This window comes from Xyrauchen texanus, chromosome 2, assembly GCF_025860055.1.
Source record: "Xyrauchen texanus isolate HMW12.3.18 chromosome 2, RBS_HiC_50CHRs, whole genome shotgun sequence".
NCBI classification, from domain to species: domain Eukaryota; kingdom Metazoa; phylum Chordata; class Actinopteri; order Cypriniformes; family Catostomidae; genus Xyrauchen; species Xyrauchen texanus.
In genome coordinates, this window is record NC_068277.1 from 59,508,952 (window position 1) to 59,534,226 (window position 25,275).

General features: G+C 40.3%; 1 protein-coding gene across 1 annotated transcript in view; it reads left to right on the forward strand.

The window, feature by feature from the left end:
* LOC127618977 (RAS guanyl-releasing protein 2) overlaps positions 1 to 25,275 on the forward strand; it is a 77,554-nt gene that overhangs the window by 41,533 nt on the left and 10,746 nt on the right. Inside the window, 8 exon segments of the mRNA XM_052091685.1 lie at positions 611 to 761; positions 1,208 to 1,381; positions 2,667 to 2,783; positions 2,955 to 3,236; positions 5,769 to 5,849; positions 5,971 to 6,093; positions 7,096 to 7,211; positions 23,893 to 24,034. Coding sequence (XP_051947645.1) covers positions 611 to 761; positions 1,208 to 1,381; positions 2,667 to 2,783; positions 2,955 to 3,236; positions 5,769 to 5,849; positions 5,971 to 6,093; positions 7,096 to 7,211; positions 23,893 to 24,034 — 1,186 coding nt within the window.

Below are 25,275 nucleotides of genomic sequence, written 5' to 3' on the forward strand. Positions count from 1 at the left end.
GCTGTTGACCACTGCAACCGGTTTATTGAATTGAAACTGATTAATAAATCAGTCAGATCGCTTTTGTGTACTGGATCAATCGATCCATTGAAAAGATCAAACTTCAACTAATCATTTGTGAACAAAATGAAAGAGGATGGTAACTGCAGCTGTAAGCTTAAGAAGAAAATAAAGTGTCATAAAAGTAGTCATCACGACTTGTGTGCGATATTCTAAGTCTTCTAAAGCAGTGGTTCCCAACTCTAATCCTGGAGTACCCCGCAACACTGCACATTTTGGATATCTCCCTCTTCAAACACACAAGATTCAACTCATCTGCTCATCAGTAGAGGCTCCATGAGCAGAATTGAGTGTGTCAAATAAGTGAGACTTCCAAAATGTGCAGTGTTGGCGGTACTCCAGGACCAGGGTTGGGAACCATTGTTATAAAGCCATATTATACTTATTTCTGAAGAACAGACATTAAACTCAATTGGTTAATTACTGGAAACCTGCCCTCTTCCATAGCTCAAATCTTATTGAAGCTTTTGCAATAATGTGGCAAAATCATATGGGGTTGGCGCAACATGAGGATCAGTAGATGATGGAGATTTTCATGTCTTTTGTGCAGGCCGTCGTATAAATGGAAACGACAAGTGACCCGGAGAGTTCCATCAATGTCAAAAAATAGAAAGATGTCCCTTTTGTTTGACCACCTGGACCCCTGTGAGCTTGCTGGACACCTGACTTATCTGGAGTACAAATCCTTCTGCAAGATCCTGGTATGTTTGTGTGGTCATTTTAGGGTTTACAGCATTACGTGTTCATGGCAACAAGGTTGTAAAATCAGATATAACTTTACACAGATAAGGTTAGTACTTTATGACACTAAAATCATGTTAGCACACATATTTTTGTATGTCTTTACTGGCTATACTTTTAATTGACTCCATTCACTCCCATTGTAAGTGCCTCACCGTAACTCAGATTTTTTTTTTAAGAAAAGGAGGGGCAAGTCAAGATTATTTTTTTTTGTGGTAATCAACATTATGACACACATTCTGTTGATTGAGCTTAACTTGTATTGAACCCGGAATTTTCCTTTAACATGTAAAGACAACTGTAAGGGAGCCATTCTTAGGTTGATTCCTAGAAAATGGTTGAGCAGCCCGACCAGTAAAGTTTCCTCATGTGTGATCTGAAACCATTTGTTTTCTGTGTGTGCCAGTTTCAGGATTACCACAGCTTCGTGATGCATGGATGTACAGTGGATAACCCTATTCTGGAGAGATTTATTACACTTTTTAACAGTGTCTCACAATGGATTCAACTGATGGTACTGAGTAAACCCACTGCCCCACAGAGAGCCGCTGTGATTTCACAATTCATACAGGTCGCACAGGTCAGGAAAACGTATTAAAACTTCCAGTAAAACTTTATTACAGGATTTCTGTTTGTTCATGGGGCATTTTATTTGGGGAGGCAAGGGAAGCAGTGCCCACTACAAAAATACAGTAAAATAAATAGACAAAATTCATGATCAAACAGTGTGTAAACAAATTTTTCTAAAGCGACATGTGGTTGACCTCCATACAGTTTGACCTGTATGTGGTCAAAAAGTATTGACCCTACGGAAAAACAGTGTTACAAAACGAAACATCCCAATATCTGACTCAAAACCTGTAAATCACAGTTGAGGTTCTGGTGTACAGTTTTAGTAGGATGGCAGCTAGTCCCATGTGACTTGCCTTCTCTTTGTCTCCTGAATTTTTTAGATGCGCAATGGGGCTCCATCACCCCCTGCTCTTGTTCCTCCTGATGATCCCTTGTTCTCTTCTTTCCTATGGGCCCTGAGCTCTTCCTCTTCCAAAATATCACATCCACCCCCACTACATCTCTCTCTCTCTCTCTCTCTCTCTTTCTTTCTCTTTCACAAGGGTTTTGTCCTTTGCAGAAGCCTCTGTTTACCTCTGGTTCTCTCTATCTCTTTGTAATCCATTCCTCATTCATCATCCATCATTAGACAAAACACCATCCTAATGAGGTCTATTAGGGACTGGTGTAGTCTCTACAGATAAATATCCTTGATTTCACTCAACAAATGCAAAAGACAATTAAAAATATTCAAAAACAAATGTAGGTCCTATGATGTATGCACAAATATTACTACCTGAATTGATCGCAATACCTTGATTGAAGCATCGCTAGGTGAGTACTGAGATTACTGATACTCTTTGTGGGCCCCTTAAGATAATTGATGACCCCTAGGGTCTACCAGACTGATGTCACAGTGAAATTGGAAACAGTAGGTTTACTTTTCTTTAGATAAAATCGGTCTGTGCTTACAAAATTCGAAGTGTTGTTGGGCATATAAGCACATGTGAGCTCCTTTGTCTGGGGGAAATGTCCACAGAGGGACACCAGCAAAATCAAATATTGTAGAGACATGGGGATTTATTCTGCTGGAATGGAAAAGCATACTGAGTCCCTTTGTGGGTACCACGGAACCTGGGATCTATCTGTCTGACTGTCTGTCTGTCTATCTGAGGGTTTATCTTGCTACTGAATGTAACAATCTGTCTACCTCTCTAGCTAGAAAGCTAGCTTTCTGGATGTATTACTCTAATGTCTGTATAACCATCAAACGGTAAACTTTTAAAACTAGTTTAAACTTTCACTCCCTGTAGAAACTACTGCAGTTGCAGAATTTTAACACTCTGATGGCTGTGGTCGGCAGTCTCAGTAACAGCTCCATCTCTAGGCTGAAGGAGACGGAGGCACACATCAACAATGAGACCAAAAAGGTAAATACGACACATGTACTTCAGCCCAACACTTGTATATCGGACACAATAGTGCATGGGACACTACGTCAGCCCTGTACGTCAGACCTTAACATCAGCCCCAACACCTATTTTTCAGACCAATAACTGTAAATAGGACCTAACACTTGTTCATCCGAATATCTCTCTCAGATCTTTAACAGTTTGGTAGACCTGGTGACCTCTTGTAGTAACTACAGTCAGTATCGGCGCCGATTCGCTGAGTGCACTGGATTTCGCTTCCCAATTCTGGCTGTTAACCTCAAGGACCTGATAGCTGTTCATGTCGCTCTGCCAGACTGGATGGACTCAGAGAAGACTCGTGTCAACTTGGCTAAAACACAGCAACTCTATGCAATCCTTCAGGAACTAGCCCTCGTGCAGACCACTCCCCCTAACATTGAGGCCAACACAGACTTGCTCAATCTGCTCACGGTGAGTGTGTGTGTGTGTGTGTGTGTGTGTGTGTGTGTGTGTGTGTGTGTGTGTGTGTGTGTGTGTGTGTGTGTGTGTGCGTGTTTTTGTGATTTACGAGGACAATTTTGTAAGTTACAAATTAGTAATTACAAGGGTATTATGCTATAAATGTGATTTATGAGGACATTTGTAGTGTCCCCATAATTCAAATCGCTTAAAAATCATACTAAACAATGTTTAATTGAAAATGTAAAAATGCAGAAAGTTTTCTGTGATGATTAAGTTTAGGGGTTGTGTTAGGTTTAGAGGATAGAATCTATAGTTTGTACAGTATAAAAGTCATTATGTCTATGGAAAGTCCTCATAATGATAGGTAGACCAACATGTGTGTGTGTGTGTGTGTGTGTGTGTGTGTGTGTGTGTGTGTGTGTGTGTGTGTGTGTGTGTGTGTGTGTGTGTGTGTGTGTTTCAGCAGGAAGGAAGTATCTAAGTGTGATTTAGGGGGATATTTTTTTATTGAACAGCTCTGACACACTTTTTATTCTATAAAAGCTATTTTTAGCTTTATGTGTATGTTTTCAGCAAATGATGCATATAAGTAACATCTCAGAGGAATAGCAGCAGTGCTTAAATTTGGATATCTGAATTACAGATATTTCAGCCTGCCATATGGTAGGTGTATGTAAGGATGTTGTTTGTCTATCATCATACAGAGGAGAATTAATGTAATGATTAAGTATTTCCTGTCATCTACAACAAATCGTCACATACAGTAATATGAAATATTATATTCTAAATATCGCTCTTGAGTAGAAAAAAGCTTGCTCAAAGTCTCAAACCAAAGTGATGTCTGTGTGTGTGAATTGTTCTTTTGAGTTGGTTCTTTAATCAAACAAACTGTTTCACAAATCGGACTGAATGATTATTTTCATAAAATGTTTCAGGAGTGTTGGTTATTCATGTTTTTGTGACGTTACAGACATTACAGCTGATTTTCTTTAAAACTGAATAAATTATTCATATTCAAAGGAATGTCCAGCATCATCCAATCACAGCCAACCATGTTAAAATAAAATGCTGCATTATAAATGTCTGAATCTATAGTATGTACCGATTACCATTGCCCCATGTCTGCCAAACATGTTGAGTGGTCCAAACATCATCTGCAGCCTGAAACTGAACTTGTGTTCAGATTTTAGGACTGAATGATCTTAGCTGCATAGAAAGCTATAGGATCCCTTGCTCCCTATTTAGTGAATGACTTAACCTTCAGTGTGCTGTCTGTCTTCACTGGTCTCAGAACAGTTTGAAATGCACCTTATTGTCATCCTAACTCCATATAAATCCTCTGAAAGCAAAGTTTTTCAGCTTTTGGATGATCCCATTTATTCTCAATGTGAAAATGCACATTAATATAGGAATGCATTTACTAATGTTAATGAATCAAATCGTATTGCACAGTGATACCAAAATAAAGTATATTAAAATTAAGCAAAATGACCAACAGATGTGCTAATGTTGAAAGTTATTCAAAATAAATAACATGTTTTGTTCTACTTTTGAGGGAATGCGTAATGTCCCAAAATCCTCGTATGTGGACATCGTGTTTATCAGGATGCTGATGCGCGAAAAATGAACAGATATTTTAAAACGGCATATCAAACTAAACGAGAGACTCTACTCTTTACAACCAAACAGCTTTCAATGAAAAAAACATAAAGATATTTCTTACTAGAGGCACTTATGTTGGCGCTGTGTCCGTAGAAGCGCTTCATGGAAATCGGTATGCTGTTGTGTCACTTGACTTTAAATGAGAGTCTACAGTCTTGTGAACAGCATTCAGTTGGTTTTTATTCATTTAAATTATCTATTGCATATAGCGAAGCCAAAATACACCGTCCACGCATGTGGACACGTGGTCACGTGTGGCTAAAGGTGCACTCGGTAACTTTTGTCTTTGTGTCATCTTGGACTTACACTGACACCTAGTGGCTTGGATGCAGCATCATTTAAAATCAATAGTTTTTAGTTTCAGATGTCATTGTAGAAATGTAGTATACACAGTCAGCCATGATTACTTTAATCAGTGAGTAAAAGTGTCCAATAGCAGGACGGTTACTGAGATTAAGCGAGTAGTATTCAGCTGGTCATGTGATTCTAACATAGCCGCCCCATGTGTGGACCCTCTCCATGTAGAATAAAACAACTTTTATAAAGTTACTGATATGAGTCTTTATTTTAATGTGAGTGCTCATGATTTCCTACATATATTGCAAAATTACAATTCATGCCTTTAGGAGTTAAACATTTTAATGAGGAAAAAATTACTGAGTGCACCTTTAATGTATAGAACCATTTTTTAAAGTGTTACCATTATAATGAGCTATTCTGTAGATAGGCTGTAAACATGCCATTTAGTTAACAGCAATCTCTCAATTTTCAGGATTATACTTGTAAGAAATAACACATGTATAACGTTTGCTAAAAGTGTTTATACATTAATTCCATGCACTGTATCCTGAGACAGATGTGCTTGTGTCTTATGTATAGGTGTCACTGGATCAGTACCACACAGAAGAAGAAATTTATCAGCTCTCGTTACAGAGAGAACCCAGAGCTGCAAAACCAGCGGTCAGTTTTCCAGTTAATTGTTGCATTCCTATTTGGTTCAATTTAGGCATTGTCTCATGTTTGTTTTGCTAGTCAAACAATACCATACATTCATTGCAATGTACATAATGTTTGTTTATAGAACTCAGGTTCCTCCCCCAGCCAAGCTCCTAAGCAACCTTCGATGATTGACGAGTGGACAGCATCAGTGAAGCCTAAAGCTGATCCTGCTATTATCAGCAAACATATCGAGAAGATGGTGGATGTAAGTGAAAAAACTAATTCACACAAAAATGAAAAAGGATGTTCCAAAAAGTGTGGCCAGATTTAAAGGCAGCATAAAAGTTATCCAAATGACTCCAGTGGTTAAATCCTTGTCTTTAGAAGCGATATGATAGGTGTGGGTGAGAAACAGATCAATGTATAAGTCCTTTTTTTAATACTATAAATCTCCACTTTCACTTTCACTTCCACCTTCTTTTGTTTTTGGTGTTTAGCATTCTTTGTACATATCACCACCTTCTGGGCAGGGAGGAGAATTTATAGTAAAAAGATAAAAGTAAATATTGCTCTGTTTCTCACCCACACCAATGGGTTTGATTCAGCTTCAAAGTTCTGGTCATCATTCACTTGCATTTTGTGGACCTTCAGATCTGAGATATTCTTCTAAAAATCTTTGTTTGTGTTCTGCAAAAGAAAGAAAGTCATAGACATCTGAAATGACATGAGGGCGAGTAAATGATGAGAGAATTGTAATTTCTGGGTGAACTATCCCTTTAATATCTCACTACTATGTCTTGAATCGATACGTAAACATATTAACTTTAAGTGAGATTAAATAGCTTACCTTGGGTCAAATTAAACAGTCCATACTGAGGTAACATGTTCATTTCATAATGTGTATAGTAGTCTTATCAATAGCATGCACTTCTCTGTATTTATTAAAGACACAGCAACAGGATCAGCAACATTATCATTTTTGTAACATTCCATTCCAACACAAAGGATTTACATAGACCTACATTAAACAAGAACAATTGTTTGTCTGGCAATATGGTGGGTCGTAACAGTTGCCAATGTCGGATTTGTCAGTAGGCTAATCATTTAAAGCCTGACCTTAGTGCTGGGTCAGCTCTGTATATTTGGTTTCACTCATCGTAACTATAAATGTAATAATTAAACAAAACAAAAATGTTTTTTTGTTTTTATTTATTTAAAACTCCCTCCATCATGTAAGATCCACCAATCTGTATTTCCTTCCTTGCAGTCTGTGTTTAAGAATTTCGACACGGACCGTGATGGGTACATCTCACGTGAAGAGTTTGAGTGCATCAGGAATAACTTCCCTTATCTCAGCAAGTTCGGAGAGCTTGATAAAGATCAGTAAGTGTTTCAAAGTCAAACAAGAGTGCTGTCCTATGTATACCATCCACCTGGTGCTGGTTGTCAGCAAATGTTGTGTTTTGGACACTGGTCACCAGCTTTGATAGTGTTGTCCATTCTTGACTGCATTATTTGCTTAACCAGCAAGACTTCCTTGGTCAACCAGCTTCACCAGAATGACCATGCTCAGCTGAGTTGCTGATTAACACTACTGTATGTGTGGTATTTTAAGATTTAAAGATGGTTGTGTTTCTTTAAAAATATATTAATCAGTCATTGGCTATTACAGACATAGGTAAACATAATTGGGTTATATGACTTTACAGAAAGAAGACTTTGACATTGGAATTTTTAAACAGACCACCAGAGTCTCTCTGTAACAACTGATCTGCAGCAAACTCTACAGCCATCAAAGGCAGTACAGGGGACTGAAAAGAGTGAGGACTTATGTGAGGACAGTTATGGGTGATTGTGATTATGTGTGAACTTAATGGTGTAAAAATTCGGATGGAAATAGCTAGAGCTGTAGCTATGTGTCTGATTGCAGAAAAACTGTACAAGCGCAGGTAAAAAGTGGAAACTACAGTCATGTGATGTGACATTGAGAACATACAGTTCAGAGCCTATTGAATTGATCCTTCGCCAAGCCTCACCTTAAAAACTTTTCTGACCAATGCTGTCTTAGCAACGGTTGCCCCGCCGCCACTCTGAAGAGTGCTTGCTTATTTACAATGATAATCTATGGGAGTAATGTGTGTTTTGAGCAGTTCTAAACGGGATTTTCTCGAAATTATCCCCCAAAAAATTTCAACGTTGTTGCTGGGTAACTTGTAATAGTGACACAAAGAGGATAGACACAATGTTTTTTTTCTTTCTTTTAAAAAAAAAAAATCTTTAAATAAATTTTGAGAAGAGCATGCTCTGGATTAAAGTGCGTCATTCCTCATTCCTAAATGACCCTAGGACCCCTACATTTCCCCCAAGGTAATTTCAAGCTAATAACTTAACATTTATTAATTTAGGGATTGATTCATGACTTAGTAAAGGTGATTAAAGGAGTTCACAGCATGTTATGAGACATTATAAACAGTTCTTTTCACTCACACTTATGTTATGTTACTAATGAGGTTTGTAATTGCTATCAAATGACATGCTTTTCTCTTTTCAAGTGAATGTGATTCACCTCAATTCAGATACACAGTCTGCACAGTTTTCAATCAAATTACTGTGTAATTGGACTATTTATTTGACAACAAATGTCAAATAAATGTGCGTTTCAATGTCTTCCAGCCCACTTAAAAATATTATCCATTCCGTTTATGAGAATATTTTGACAAAAACCGTGCCCTATACGGCAATCTCCCATTCAATCCTATGGGATGTTCTGCAGAGCTTGTCAGAGCAAGCAACCATAACCAAAGAGGGCGGAGCTTAGCGAAGGGTCAATTACTGGAAAAATCTATGTGAAGGTACAGTGTGTGGAACAAACAGAGAAGTTGGTTCTATTGGTATCAAAAGGGGTGTGACCTAGTTTGATGGTTCAAAATTGGATTCACATTTTGAAGTTAGACTGATCTAAAGTGTTTGCTCAGTTGATCAACCCTGTAGAGCAAATCTGTGAAAAATACTCCAATATATGTGAAAAATACTCCAAAGTGCAGACAGAGAGGCAGTTACAGGGACCAAAACAAAATGTTGTAAAGCACGAGCTGTAGCCTATGCACTGAGAGAAGCTGTTAACAAACAGCAGGATAAAGCCCAAACTACACTTCAGTTATACTCAGGTTTCAACAGCGACGGGTTGCAACTGTACATAGACACTGCTTTGAAGGGATGCATGAGTGAACAGGACATTCCATTTTACAAATACATCTTTCCTTGGATCCTTTCCTTATTTCCTAAGAAGGTGGAGCTAGGAAACAAGAAAAGGAAATGAGAATGCACAATTTAAGAAATGAGAAGCGCCCAAGGAAATCCACTATACATTCCACAGGACTATCCACAATGAACTGGCACAAGACAGATATCACATGGAGATTAAATAGGGAAGGAAATGAGGAGGATAATGAGGGAAGGCAGGTGTAACAGATAAACTAATAACAAGGCAAACAAGTGGTTGGGGTTACATTCAAGACTGAGCAGACAACAGTGTACATAGCAAAGAAAAACCAACAGTAATCCTGCTTGGAGATTTTAATGTCAGGATAGGACAAAATAATAACCAATGGGGAGGCACAATTTACCTCCAATCAGGGTTCTGAAGCTAAATTTAAGACTTTTTTTTTTTAAGACCAAATTTCAGAAAATGTATGAAATCAATTGGGGGGAAGAAAGATAGCATCGTAGAGTGGACACGTCTTTTGGCGAGCTCTCATACGTTAGTTCAAATATTCGATTAATTTATATTTTCACTCAGCAGAATCATTCTACGAGCTTAAATGGTTATTGTGCCATGTCTTTAGATCAATATTTTTCAAAAGGATCTGACAGAATGCTGAAAGCTAGGAAGATTGTGCTGAAAAGTTATACTATCAGCAGCGACGAGCAGGGTGCTAATATGAACAACGCAAGCATGAGTCGTGAGGAGGAAATTTCCAACTCCAACTATGCTCAAGCTCTGGATAAATTAACTGAAAACATTACGAAGGTAATAGATGAGAAAGTGAATACTGTCCTAGCCGCAATAAACGATCAAACCGTTCAGTTCCAAGCCTTGGTGGAGAGAGTGGGCCAGGCGGAGGAACGAATAGCTGGTGTGGAAAATTCAACGGAATCCCTGCAGGCCACCATGGCTGATCTTCATAAAAAAGTGAGCGAAATGTCAGCGCACATCACGATCTGGAGAATCGCGGGAGCAGGTGTAATTTGCATCTTGTCGGTCTTCAAGAGGGCGTGGAAGGGACTGATCCGGTGCACTTCTTTGAAAGGTGGTTGCCCGATTACATAAAGATTGCAACAAAGGCTGGACGGATCAAGCTTGATCGTACTCATCGCTCTTTAGCGCCATTACCAGGACCTAAGCAGAGACCCAGACCTGTCACCATAAAGTTTCATAACTTTACGGACGAACAGCGAGTGTTGGACGCAGCTCGTCGTGTTGGCATGGATCCCGAAAGGAGCACTGACGCAGGACCGAGGATTTCATTCTTCAATGATTACTCTGCGATGGTGATAAAGAAACGCAAGGCTTTCGACGATATCAAACGGCGACTGCAGAAGATGAAGATTGAGTATGCCCTGCTGTATCCTGCAACTCTGAGGCTGACCATCAACGGGACAGTGAAGCGCTTTGCCTCTTCAGATGACGCGACTGCGTTCGTTGACAGCTTGGGCTAATTTGGCGAGCTTACGCGGACAGTTATGTGGTATTTCAACAAAATAACATGCTGAGTGAAGATGTATCATGTTGCTGAGAGCATGGTGAGGTTTGTGTTTACCCTATGTTCAGAGATGTGAGTGGTGTTTGGGGGGTAGGCAGTTGCCTGCAGACGAAAAGAGTAAGAACAGTTCTTCCTGCATGTTTGGCAGGTTTGTTCCCTTGAATAGTTTTCTGTGTTCTGTTTTGATTTTATAAAATTTTTGTTTGAAGCTCAGATTCCCTAAGGGTTTCATTACAGGAATATACTCTAAAATCATCTGTATTATGTTTGCACTGATTGCCTGTACAATATTGAATGTCTAGAGTGATTAGGACTTGCACTTGGAATATTGGAGGTATCCATAGTCCTATAAAGCGGAGAACGATACTTGATTTTTTGAAAAAAGGAAATATCGAAATTGCTCGTTTACAAGAGACTCATCTGAGTGATGCAGAACATCTAAAATTACAACAGGGTGGTTTTGGGCAGGTATACTTTTCTTATTTTACATCTAGAAGTAGAGGTGTTGCCATTCTCATTAAATGTAATTTACCGTTCAAAATTGTAAACTGTATTAAAGATAGGAGCGGTCATAATGTTATTGTTGTAGGCTTGTTGCAAGGTAAAACTATTCTCATACTAAACATGTACTATCCTCCGGCTCATCCATCTGACTTTATTACTAAAGTGTTTCTGGACTTCAGTGCCAGGTCAGCAGATTTAACAATTGTGGGTGGAGATTTTAATTGTGTAATGAATCCTCTTGTAGATAGACACCCACATAGTTCTGCGTCTCTAACTGCTCAGGAGAGATCCCTGCAGAATATTTGTAAAGATCTTGGTTTTGTAGATGTCTGGAGAAATCTTCACCCTGCTGATAAGGAATATACATTTTTTTTTCTACCTCCTATAAGTGTCAGTCCAGATTAGACTACTTCTTTATGCCAAAAACAGATCTGCACTTAGTACTATTTTGTAATATTGAAAGCATTTTACTGTCAGATCATGCCAGTGTCACTATGGAGCTTCGATTCAGGAATACAGCGGACTGTTCTATACAGTGGAGGCTTAATATTGCAACACTTGGAGACAGCGCATTTTCAGTTTACTTCTCTTCTGAATTTAAATCCTTTCTATCTATTAATTCTCTATCCACAGATAATCCATCTTTATTGTGGGAAACTTGTAAAGCTTATGCAAGGGGGCAAATTATTTCATACACTTCCTCTAGAAAGCGTCAAAGAATGATGAATCACAGGGCTTTGGAGGCTCAGTTATTGGTTAAGGAAAAAATTTATAACAGATCTCCATCAGCAGATTTATTGAAAGAGTTACAGGCAGTTAGAGCATCTTTAGACTGTCTCCTTACCGTGGAAGCAGAGAAGAAAATAAGATACTCAAAACAAAGATTTTATGAGCATGGAGACAAACCTGGGAGATTTCTAGCATATATTGCAAAACAACGTGCTGCATCTCAGCTTATCGCTAATATTGTTGTCTCAGAGGATAATATTTTCCACGATAATAAGAACATTAATAACTTGTTTAAAGATTTTTATATGAATCTATATTCTTCTGAGAAAACAGATGACCATCTCAGGCAAATGGTTGACTTTTTTTCTGAGATTAATCTTCCAACAATTTCAGCTACACAAAAACACTCCCTCAATGGACCTATTACTAGACAGGAGGTTATTAATGCTATTAATGTTCTAAAGAATGGTAAATCACCTGGACCAGATGGGTTTTGCGGAGAGTTAAGGAGTTTAAAGAGCTGCATGTAGACCCATTGCTTAAGATGTTTAATTATTCGTTTGTGGTTAAAGAATTACCAAAGACCCTTAGAGAAGCTAATATCATGCTTATATTAAAGAAAGGTAAAAGTCCTGATGTATGTTCTTCTTATAGGCCAATAGCATTACTGAATGTGGACCGGAAATTGCTTTCTAAAATTTTAGGAATGCGCCTTGAAAACATTCTTCCTACAATAATTGGGATCGATCAAACAGGATTTATACAGGGTAGGAATTCATCTGATAATATAAGACGCCTTTTAAACATTATCTATGCCTTTAAAGGGAAATCCATAGATGGCTAGTGCTTTCTTTGGATGCAGAGAAGGCGTTTGACCGTATTGAGTGGTCCTACCTTTTGTTTGTTTTGGAAAAATTTGGCCTAGGTAAAAATGTTGTGCAATGGAATAGAGTGCTGTACACGAACCCACGCTCTGCCGTATTGACAAATGGCTTTAGATCTGATTATTTTCCTATACATAGAGGCACAATGCAAGGTTGCCCCCTGTCACTACTTTTGTTTGCGATGGCCATAGAGCCTCTAGCTGAAGCAATCAGATCGGCAACATCTATTTCGGGTTTGCAGATAGGACATAAACATCACAAGATTGCGCTTTATGCTGATGATGTATTGCTTTATCTGAGGCTGAGAAGTCAGTTCCTGCTCTGATTGAGTTGATCAACAAGTATAGTACCTTTTCTGGTTATAAAATTAATTTAGCTAAATCTGAAGCTATGCCTTTAGGTACTCTCATTTCCATACCTAATATTACACCCTGTTTTCCTTTTAAGTGGTCGCCTCTAGGTTTTATTTATCTAGGTATTTCTATCTCTTCGTTCTTGAAGCAGATGTACAAATTTAATTTCTTTCCTTTATTTGAGAAAATAGACTTAAAATGCTGGAATTCCTTGCCAGTATCTTGGCTAGGTTGGATAGCACTTGTAAAGATGATTGTTCTACCAAAACTGTTATACCCTATTCAAATGGTTCCTATACTATTCTCAAATAGGACATTAATATTATGAAGGGTGAGGAAACAGGACAAGACAGACGAGAGGTGCGGATCCAAATGCGGTTTTTAATGACTTTAACACATAAGAAATAAAAGGTAAACACAAAGGAAAGTCCACGATGGGAAAAACTGGAAACTTAAACACGATGAAACAAAACACAAACAAAACTAAGAACTCGGGTAGGGAACACGGACCAGGCTAGGAAACATACAAGAAACGAACGAACAGTACAAAAACAAAAGACAACAGGGAACATAACATAACCCCCCCTCAAAAGGACCGGATTCCAGACGGTCCTAACAAAAAAACAGAAATACCAAAAACACAGAATTACCAAGGAGTGAGGGGGTAGACCGGGGGAGAAAACAGATAGATGAAAGGGGGAACAAGGGACACAGAGACCATCCAAGGAGGCACAAGGGACAAATAGGCAGTCCATGGGGGCACAAGGGTCAATTAGGCAGTTTATGGGGGTACAAGGGACAATTGGGCAGTCCACGGAGGCACAAAGGGAAAAGAGAAAGTTCACGGGGGCACAAAGGGAAAGGAGTCAGTCCATGGGGGCACAAGGGGCAATTAGGCAGTCTACGGGGGCACAAAGGGACAGGTTTAAGAGGCCAGGGAGGTATTGACCGGGCCTGGACAGGTTTAGATGGCCCGGGGGCTGGCCAGAAGGCAAGGGCCGGTTCAGGGGACCTAGGAGGAGGAGTGGCCACTGGGGAGGCCGGCGGAACCGCATGAAGCGGAGCCAAGGAGGACCTCTGAGGTGGAGCCGAGGGAGGCTCGGGAGGTGAAGCCGAGGGAGGTGATGGCTTAGAAGGCTCAGAAGGCGGAGCTGAGGGAGACTCAGGAGGTGGAGCCGAGGTAGGCACCGCTGTAGGAGGCTTTAGGAGCGGAGACCTGGAAGGTTCTGGAGTCTTTGGGGGCTGAGCCGTAGGAGGCTCTGGAGGCAGAGCCGTAGGAGGCTCGGTAGGCAGAGCCGTAGGAGGCTCGGGAGACAGAGCCGTAGGAGGCTCGGGAGGCAGAGCCGTAGGAGGCTCGGGAGGCTCTGAGGGTGGAGCCGTCGGAGGCTCGGGTGGCTCGAGAGGCGGAGCCATAGGAGGCGAGGGAGGTGGTGCCGTAGAAGGTTTCTGAGGCGGAGACCTGGAAGGCTCTGGAGGCGGAGCTGAGGGAGGTGGCACCGTAGAAGGTTTCAGAGGCGGAGGCCTGGAAGGCTCTGGAGGCGGAGCCAAGGGGGGCTCAGGAGACGGAGCCGTAGGAGGCTCGAGAGGTGGAGCCGTAGGAGGCTTGAGAGGCGGAGCCGTAGGAAGGCTCGAAGGGCGGAGCTCTAGTAGGCTCTGGAGTATCTGGGAGCAGGGCCGTAGGAGGCTCTGGGGCGGAGCCGTAGGAGGCTCTGGGGGCGGAGCCGTAGGAGGCTCAGAAGGCGGGGCTGTAGGAGGCTCAGAAGGCGGGGCCGTAGGAGGCTCGGGAGTCTCTGGGAGAGGAGCCGTAGGCAGGCTCGAGAGGCGGAGCCGTAGGAGGCTCGAGAGGCGGAGCCGTAGGAGACCTGGAAGGCTCGGGAGGCGGAGCCGTAGGAGGCTCGGGAAACGGAGCCGTGGAAGGCTCGAGAGACTCGAGAGGCGGGGCCCTGGAAGACTCGAGTGAATTGAGGGGCGGAGCCCTGGGAGGCTCGAGGGACTCGAGGGGCGGAGCCCTAGGAGGCTCGAGAGACTTGAGAGGCGGAGCCCTAGAAGGCTCGAGAGGCTTGAGAGGCGGAGCTCTGGAAAGCTCGGAAGGCGGAGCTCTGGAACGCTCGGGAATCTCGGAAGGCGGAGCTCTGGAAAGCTCGGGAATCTCGGAAGGCGGGGCTCTGGACAGCTCGGAAGGCAGAGCTCTGGAAGGCTCGAAAGGCGGAGCTCTGGAAAGCTCGGAAGGCAGAGCTCTGGAAAGCTCTGAAGGCGGAGCTCTGGAAAGCTCTGAAGGCGGAGCTCTGGAAAGCTCAGGAATCTCGGAAGGCGGAGCTCTGGGAGGCTCGGAAGGCGGAGCTCTGGGAGGCTCGGAAGGCGGAGCTCTGGGAGGCTCGGAGGGCGGAGCTCTGGAAAGCTCGGAGGGCGGAGCTCTGGAAAGCTCGGGAACCTCGGAAGGCGGAGCTCTGGAAAGCTCGGAAGGCGGAGCTCTGGAAAGCTCGGAAGGCGGAGCTCTGGAAAGCTCGGAGGGCGGAGCTCTGGAAAGCTCGGGAACCTCGGAAGGCGGAGCTCTGGTAAGCTCGGGGGGTGCTGGCTCTAGGACGGTCGTGGCTACTGGCACTGGCTCTTGGACGTCATGGCTACTGGCGCAGGCTCTTGGACGGTCAGGGCTACTGGCGCTGGCTCTTGGATGGTCAAGACCACAGGCGCTGGCTCAGGGACGGTCGAGGCTGCAGGCGCTGGTTCAGGGACGGTCGAGGCTACAGGCGCTGGCTCACGGACATCTGAGGCTACAGGTGCTGGCTCAGGGACGGTGGAGGCTACAGGCGCTGGCTCAGGGACGGTGGAGGCTACAGGCGCTGGCTCAGGGACGGTGGAGGCTACAGGCTGGCTCAGGGACGGTGGAGGCTACAGGCGCTGGCTCAAGGACATCTGAGGCTACAGGCGCTGGCTCAGGGACGGTGGAGGCTACAGGCGCTGGCTCAGGGACGGTGGAGGCTACAGGCGCTGGCTCAGAGACATCTGAGGCTACAGGCTCTGGCTCATTGACGTTTGAGGCTAACGGCTCTGGCTCACTGACGTCTGAGGCTACAGGCACTGGCTCATTGACGTTTGAGGCTACAGGCTCTGGCTCACTGACGTCTGAGGCTCGCTCACAGTGACATGCGTGGGCTCTGGCTCGCTCACCGTGGCTGACGAGGACTCAGGCTCGCTCACAGTGACATGCGTGGGCTCACAGTGACATGCACGGACCAGGCTAGGAAACATACAAGAAACAAACGACAATCGACAGAGACTCAACAAAGAACCAGGGTTTAAATACACAGACAAAGTGGAGACAGAACGAGACACAGGTGGAAACAATGATGAGTGCAGGCAGTGAGGGAGGCCGGGAATTGTGGGAAATGTAGTTTTAGACAAGGACAGTGAAACACGGGGCGGACAACAAAGAAAACGTGACATGGAGCGTGAACGGTGACTGGTGAAAAGGAAAACACGGAGCAGACAAGGAACCAAGACAAGAAAGTGAATAGAGAAACATAGAACACAAGACAACAGTGAACATGACAGAATAAAAGAAACTACAAAAAGACTACAAAACCAAAACAGGAATTAAACTAAACTTCACGATGACAGTACAAAAACAAAAGACAACAGGGAACATAACAATTAAATGGCCCGAATAGCTGGCTAACTTCCTTTATATGGAGTAAACGTAAGCCTAGATTATAAATGTCAATTCTCTATCTGCCAAGTTCTATGGGGGGGGGGTTGGATTTTCCAAATATTAAGAGGTATCAGTTAAGTTCCCATCTGAAATACATTGCAGAGTGGGTCAGGAATGATTTTTCCTCTACTTGGTTGGATATCGAATCTTCCTTTTCACAATTTCCTTTAAGAGCTCTTCTTTTTGTTAAAAGTTTTCAAAAAATAAAAGAGATATATGATAATCCCATTATAGTAAATACTCTTAAAGCATGGAGATCAGCATGTAGGCTTGAAGATAGATTTAAATTGACTTCTTTCTTTACCCCAATACTAAACAATCCTGATTTCACCCCAGGAATTTTGGATGATGGTTTTAAACGATAGTGTTGTTTGGGACTTAGTAAGCTTGGGGATATTTTTTCAGACAATAAATTAATGTCATTTGAGGAGTTAACTCAGAAGTATAATTTGTCCAAATTAGATTTTTTTTCGTTTCATTATATTGAGACATTATATTACTAACAACACAACACTTGTTACAAATTGTGAAATTTCTTCTATTGAAAGGTTATTATTTATTTGTCTCACTGGTGTTGGGTATACCTAATAGATGCATTACTTCATCTGCTAAGAAAAATATTTTACTTAATTTGATCAGTGATAAATCTCCATCCCTTAAAGGATGGCACAAGATCATTTTTGAGTTGATTCCCCTGGAGCGCCTTACCTATGTTTTACATGGGAAAACAGGCCAGTTTTACAAAGTCTGGTCCCCATATCTGGACGCTTTGGAACCTTGTCTTCGCCCTATTATATTACAAGGAACATTGTAACTGTGTAACTTTCTGGACATTTAACCTTATTTTTGTCATCCTCTTCATCTTTTGGAAAATTTGCCATATTATGGTATGGTCCTGTTTTATATAAAAATCTGAGCTATCCCTTTTTTTTTCTTCTTGTGTTATATTTGTATTTTAAGAAAATTCAATAAACATAATTATAAAAAAAAAAAAAAAAGAAATCAATTGAAGGGAACACAGAGTAATGGAAGAATGTCCAACCAGAGAAGTGCAATTAGGCCACAGATGATTCACTCAAAGAATAGGGTGTCTATTCTTTAACATTTCCAAGTTAATTCCAACATTATATTACAAGAACTTTGACATTGTTCACAAAATATGTAAAGCTACATATATTTTTCAACATTACAGCATTTCTTTTTATAAGAAATAAACCAAAATTCAATTTAAACGATTTAGTTTTACAGATTCACTCACATAACATACAAAATGGACTGTGTTAAATGTTGAAAATGTCCACTCAACATGCACAACACATTATAAAGCATATACATCGCAGAGTACACCACATGTTCACCATGACTAGCAAAACTAGCATAGGCATTGCACTTAGCCATTCAACACACACATTCAAAATGACTCTACACACAGACATAAAGACATTTTTCTTCAAATAGAGACACATCCAGACTGGATTGGTTCAAGATGTGACACTTTATAACACTCGAATTTAAGACTTGTTGCTTTGATTTAAGACCTTTTAAAGACCTTTTTACCTTTTTCTAATGTTAAAAAATTGCTCAGAACACTAATCGGGCTTAATCATCACCAACGCACTTTTCTACCAAAAGAACCAATTTAAAACATCCTGGAGGCATCTCTGGCAACATATTGACTATGTAATCTTCTGTACAAAGGACCCTCGTGAGGTACTTAAAACAAGAGCAATGACCTGTGCAGATGTGCATGGAGCAGTCAGCAATGCGTACAACTGAAGTATACTTTGGCCTTAAGACACAAAGACAAGAACAACAGAAGCATTTCTGATAGGTCTATTTGATGCCCAAGGAGAGGTACAATATGTGCCCAGCTGCCACTGTGTTACTCCCCTATGCTCTAAGGTTGGGCTAACGCTCCTGAAGGACAATAAAGTTGGAAAAGAGCACTATGAGGACCTACTAAACAGGGACTCTAACTCTGAGATGGAGGCTCTTCATCACCTTCTGCAGTAACCAACAGAGGAGAAAATGGATGCACCCCCATCCTGTAAATGTAGATCAGTTCCAATACCTCAGCAGGCTACTCTCCTCCAAAGTCAACATTGATGATGAGAAACTCAATCACCAACTAATGTCGTGTGCTGTCCATTGACTACTAAAATAGTGTCACAAACGATAGTAATGCGCATGCGTCGAACACTTTCGTATTCGCTCGCGGCCAGAAAAGTATACTTTGGAAGGCAATGCGGTCGGACTGGTGAAATCCGATCCAGAACATGGAAAAACGAAGTATATCCAGGCCTTTACTGAGCACAACGTAGGCCAATCCTATGGGCTATTAATAACAGATTGCAACTACTATAGTTTATAATTTGAGTGCTGTGTCTTGTGTAGGAACACCTGTTCCGCAACCTATTAACAGTGTGTCCAGTGTGGTTTGAGAGTTTTCAAAACATGAGAATAAATGCCTCTGTTGTTCTTGACTTTCCATCTTGCTGAGGAAAGTGTAGGCAGAGCTCATGGTCTAATGTAATCAAATGGATGTTTTGTGTTAAAGATAGCTTGCAACAGAAGTATCTTATCTTTTGTTTATCATAATTTTTAAGCTATGTCAGCTGTGTGTCATAGTGTTTAAAGCAGTAAGCTAACACTGCAGTCGCACCCCAGTCTGGTATTTGAATCAGGTATTTGAAGACTGGTGTGAAAGCTATATTTATCATTTCCACTGTGTGAAGAGTTAACAATAATAGAAAGAAATAACTTTGTGTTAAGCTGAATTAATGGCAAAATAAAAAAGTACATAACTTGTAGCTCAGCTGGTAGAGCATGGCGCTAGCAACACCAAGATCATGGGTTTAAGGACCATGGAACACACAAATTCGTCAAATGTACACCCTGAATGCACTGTAAATCACTTTGGATAAAAATGTCTGCCAAATGTATCAAAATCATCAGTTGAAAAATGTTTGTGTATGATTTTGGATTGCTATAGTTTAATTAGTTATTTTAATCAAATAATGATTTGGCATAAAGTTAAACAGTACAGCCAGTTTGAAATGAAAAATTGCAGGAAACTAGGAGGCTGCAAACAAAGTCTCTTGCACGCTTGCACTCAATATCTCTCTCTCTCTCTCTCTCTCTCTCTCTCTCTCTCTCTCTCTCTCACACACACACACACACACACACACACGCACACATGCTCTCTATTCCAGCTCGTTAGTTCCCCTGTGGTGTATTATAGGAAATATATAATCGAAGAGTGTATATCGGTTGTATACTTGAAATCAGAGTGGATTGAGTTAACATGTAGAGAAGGATATGGTCACTCAGAATCAGAGGTGGGTAGAGTAGCCAAAAACTGTACAAAAACATAATTACTGAAGTAGAAGTAAAAGTACTAACATAAAGTACTTGAGTAAGAAAGTATCCAATTAAAAGATTTACTTTCACAAATGACATAATAGACATTTACTCTCCCCTATATTGCATTACATAATACACATTGAACGTATTACAGAATTATTATTATTATTATTAATGTAAATTCTGTCAACATTCATCATTATGTTGTTCCAAACCCATATGACTTTCTTTCTACCATGCAACACAATAAGGAGATATTAGACAGAATGTTCGCCTGAGTCACTATTTACTTTCAGTGAATGTGTATATGTATATATATATATATTTAAAATGAATTGTGACCTGTAGAGACTGTAAGTCCCTAACATTCTGTCTAACATATTTTGTGTTCCACATAATACAAAGCCTCACACTGGTTAGGAACAACATGAGGGTAGAGAAATTATGACAGAATATTAAGTTATTGCTGAGCTATCACTTTTAAAAGATAGTTTACCCAAAAATGAAAATTCTCTCATAATTTACTCACCCTCATGCCATCCCAGATGTGTATGACTTCCTTTCTTCTGCAGAACACAAATTCAGATTTAAAAATATTCTTTTAAAATAATATTTTAGCTCCGTAGGCCAAAATATTGATGCTCCAAAAAGCACATAAAGGCAGTATAAAAGTAATCCATAGAACTCCAAGTGCCTTCATGTCTTCAGAAGTGATATGATAGGTGTGGGTGAGAAACAGATCAATATTTGTCCTTTTTTGCTAGACAGCAGGAGTTGATATGCAGAGAAGAATGTGAATCACCAAAAACACAAGATGAAGAATGTGAAAGTGATCTGTTTTGCTGTTTCTCATCCACACCTATCACATCACTTCTGAAGATATTGATTTAACCACTTGAGTCTTATGGATTATTTTTATGCTGACTTATGTTTGTTTGTTTAGCTTTAAAATGTTGCCACCCATTCTCTTGCATTGTATGGACCTACAGAGCTGAGAAAATCTTCATTTAAGTTCAGCAGAAGAAAGAAAGTCATACACTTCTGGAGTTGCATGAGGGTGAGTAAATAATGAGAATTGTAATTTTTGGGTGAACTATTCCTTTAAGGAATCTTGTCAGATCTGGATGAATTTGTCAATAAGAAGAAAGGTTTGGAAACAATTCTAGTAATTATTACAGTGAAAACGTGAAAATGTCCCACAAGGATATTATATATAATGCTGAAATATAATGCCTTCTTTTGCAATTTCATAGCTTTTAAAGTCCTGTGTGGATTCTTTTTCAGTGTTGTTACAGTTTTCAGTGTCGTAAGTATTTAGATTGTTAGTTCTGTACAGCAGTTCTGCTGCTCTCTAGGGGCACCAACCCTGATCGTGGAACACTCACTGTGTCTGAAACCACCCCCTATCCACTATATAGTGCACTATTTCGAGTTTCCGCTATTTTGTAGGAGTGTCTGAATTCTGAGTGAGCCAATCGTTCCCTAGTTTTGTTCACTCATTCTTACCCACAATGCACTCTAATTTCAAGTGTACGTTTCAAGTACACTCGATGATGGTTAATTTCTCACAATCCACCACGGGGAAGATGTTCGAGCTAGGAGTTTACTGTTTCCTTCACTCCTGCAATATTTAATTTAATGCTGAATGTATTACATTACTTTTTGACAAATTATTACTTGATTAAAATAACATTATAACATATAGAGAGACAAAACATACAGATACATTTCAAAATATACTCTTTATTTGATAAAATGTGTTTACTCTTTATATTAAAACACATTATATATTAAAAATGACGAACAGAATGAAGATTTATTGTATTAATATATATTTAATAAGAATAACAAATAAGGGCCAAGTATTTTAAAATTTCATATGTGACGTTTCAGCACCAGCCCCAGAGCTCCGACACTCTCGTCAGAATTCACTCATTTCATTCACTTACTGCTGATATATAGTGCACTAACTGCCATTCACTCTATAGGAAATAGTGTATGAGTGAACAATAGTGGACACAGAGGGAGTAAATGCATAAATACTGCTTATGACAAAGCACACTGATATATTGCTGCACTGATTTAACACAAACACACACATTTCACACATTATTTCTTTCTATTATTGTTAACTATTGCTACACAGTGGAAATTATAAATATAGCTTTCACACCAGTCTTCAAATACCTGATTCAAATACCAGACTGGGGTGCGACTGCAGTGTTAGCTTACTGCTTTAAACACTATGACATACAGCTGACATAGCTTAAAAATGATGATAAACAAAAGATAAGATACTTCTGTTGCAAGCTATCTTTAACACAAAACATCCATTTTGATTATATTAGACCATGAGCTCTGCTCTCCTATAAAAACTCTCAATCCACACTGGACACACTGTTAGTAGGTTGCGGAACAGGTGTTCCTACACAAGACACAGCACTCAAATTATAAAATATAGTAGTTACAACCTGTTATTAATAGCCCATAGGATTGGCCTACGTTGTGCTCAGTAAAGGCCTGGATATACTTCGTTTTTCCATGTTCTGGATCGGATTGCACCCGTCCGACCGCATTGCCTTCCAAAGTATACTTTTCTGACCGCGAGTGAATACTAACGTGTTCGACGCATGCGCATTACTATCATATGTGACACTATTTTAGTAGTCAATGGACGGCGCACGACATTAGTTGGTGATTGAGTTTCTCATCATCAATGTTGACTTTGGAGGAGAGTAGCCTGCTGAGGTATTGGAACTGATCTACATTTACAGGATGGGGGTGCATCCATTTTCTCCTCTGTTGGTTACTGCAGAAGGTGATGAAGAGCCTCCATCTCAGAGTTAGAGTCCCTGTTTAGTAGGTCTTCATAGTGCTCTTTTCCAACTTTATTGTCCTTCAGGAGCGTTAGCCCATCCTTAGAGCATAGGGGAGTAACACAGTGGCAGCTGGGCACATATTGTACCTCTCCTTGGGCATCAAATAGACCTATCAGAAATGCTTCTGTTGTTCTTGTCTTTGTGTCTTAAGGCCAAAGTATACTTCAGTTGTATGCATTGCTGATTTTTAAATGTACACTTAAAAACTGATGTCATAAGAGCCCAGTTACAGAATCACACAGAAAATCTCATTACACAGAAAAGCCCACTTTAGAACTAGAGCCAAAAATTTACCTCAGCATGCTGCCTGGAGTTGGAGCTGTGACTTTAATCGTGAAATATCAGCTTGTCTTGTTGTTAAATGAAGGCATTGCATGACGAAACTATTCTTTTTAAAAGAGTAAAAAGTACCCACTTTTAAACCTACTCTAGAAGTAAATTTCCCCCCCAAAAGTTACTCAAGTAAATGTAACAAGTTACTACCCACCTCTGCTCAGAATTTGGACAGTTCTACAAAGAAATCTGCAAATGGCATAAACCTGAAATAGTGCACAATATAGTTGATAGGTGCAATTTTGGACACAGCAGGTGTCAAGGTTTGGCTTATTAACATGGACAATTAGCCCCTGCTGGCACATGCCGTACATTATTTTGGGATTTTGCATGTAGAAAGAGTTTCATTAATGTGCATGAATTAATAACAGAGAATATGAATGACATTTTGTAAGCGAAATAAGTTATTGTGCTTGGATCATGCCTTTTATGCCTTTCTTTTTTTTCTCTCACACTTTTTCTGTGTTTCTTTCTTTTTCACTTACTCTATTGCTCTCTCTCTCTCTCTCTCTCTCTCTCTCTCTCTCTCTCTCTCTCTCTCTCTCAGGGATGGAAAGATCAGCATGGAAGAGATGATAGATTATTTTATGAAGGCAAGTTCTCTGCTCAACTGTCAGATGGGCTTCATACACAGCTTTACAGAGACCACATATTTGAAACCCACCTTCTGTGAACACTGCACCGGCTTTGTAAGTAGCAAATGTAGCCAATCAGAAATGAGTAAAAACTGTTTTGTAGTAAAATAAAAAAGAATAATTCTTTATAAAGCACTAGTCAGATTTGACTAGAAACAAACTAGATTTGTTTTCAAGCCATGTTACAATTCTTAGCATAGGATCACTGCGATTTCATGTTCGGATCTTTGTAATTACCAGTAGTCTATTGGAAGTGTCTATTGTCTGAATTTGGGCATTGCAGATGGTCATGTGCTTGGATGCATGAATTACAAAATCCACTGAAATAAACAAGACTAATAGAACTATAACATTGTGTATAAAATTAGGGGAAGGAATTAAGTTTAATACAGTGAAAATTCTGTAAATGTCTGAAATGTAACTCCTAACAACTATCTAAATCTAAAATGGATTGATCATATGGAATGCCAGCAGTACTTAAACCAGCAACTGTTATTTAACTCAAGGAGTTGACTAAACAGTTTAAATCCATAATGAGGTTACACCAGGCAACCCAACGAGAAATTCCTTCATCATGGAGAACTTGTCCCATCTAAATAGTTCAGTTAATGTTCACATCAACCATCAGAATGGGGAAAAATTTGATCTTAGTGATTTCGACTGTGGCATAATTGCTGGTACTAGACAGGCTGGTTCGAGTATTTCTGTAACTACTGATCTCCTAGGATTTTTATTAATGCTGTCATTCAATAAAAAAAATTTAATTGCGAAAAATCGGGTAATGATTTGTAGTTAATATCTATTAATCTCAGATTTTGAAAGTGCTGAAATTTGATACTATATTTACTAATTTTCCTGTCAAAATGCTTAGGAAATATGGAAACAAATGTATATATTTTTTATGAGTGTATGTTCAAGTGCTCATGCAGAATGTGGCATTTTTTTAAGACAAAGAGTGAGTCTGCTACATGAATGGAGTTGAGAAGGTCACTACACCAACGAGGTACAGTAAAGCTGAAGGGCCGGAAAGTGATTTGGTGCAACTTTGTGTTAATAAAACAAGGTGCCACTCATTAGCCGACCACAGGCTTCTAGTGTGAACGTAGCTCTGCAGAAATGATTTTAGGTAAGCTGGAGCAGATCCAGTGAATGTTCTGTATGCCAGCATCAGAGCTTTGAACTTGATACCGGCAGCCAGTGTAGAGAGACAAGGAGTGGTGTAACATGTGCTCTCTTTGATTCGTTGAAGACCAGACGTGCTGCTGTATTCTGGATCATTTGCAGAGGCCTAATTG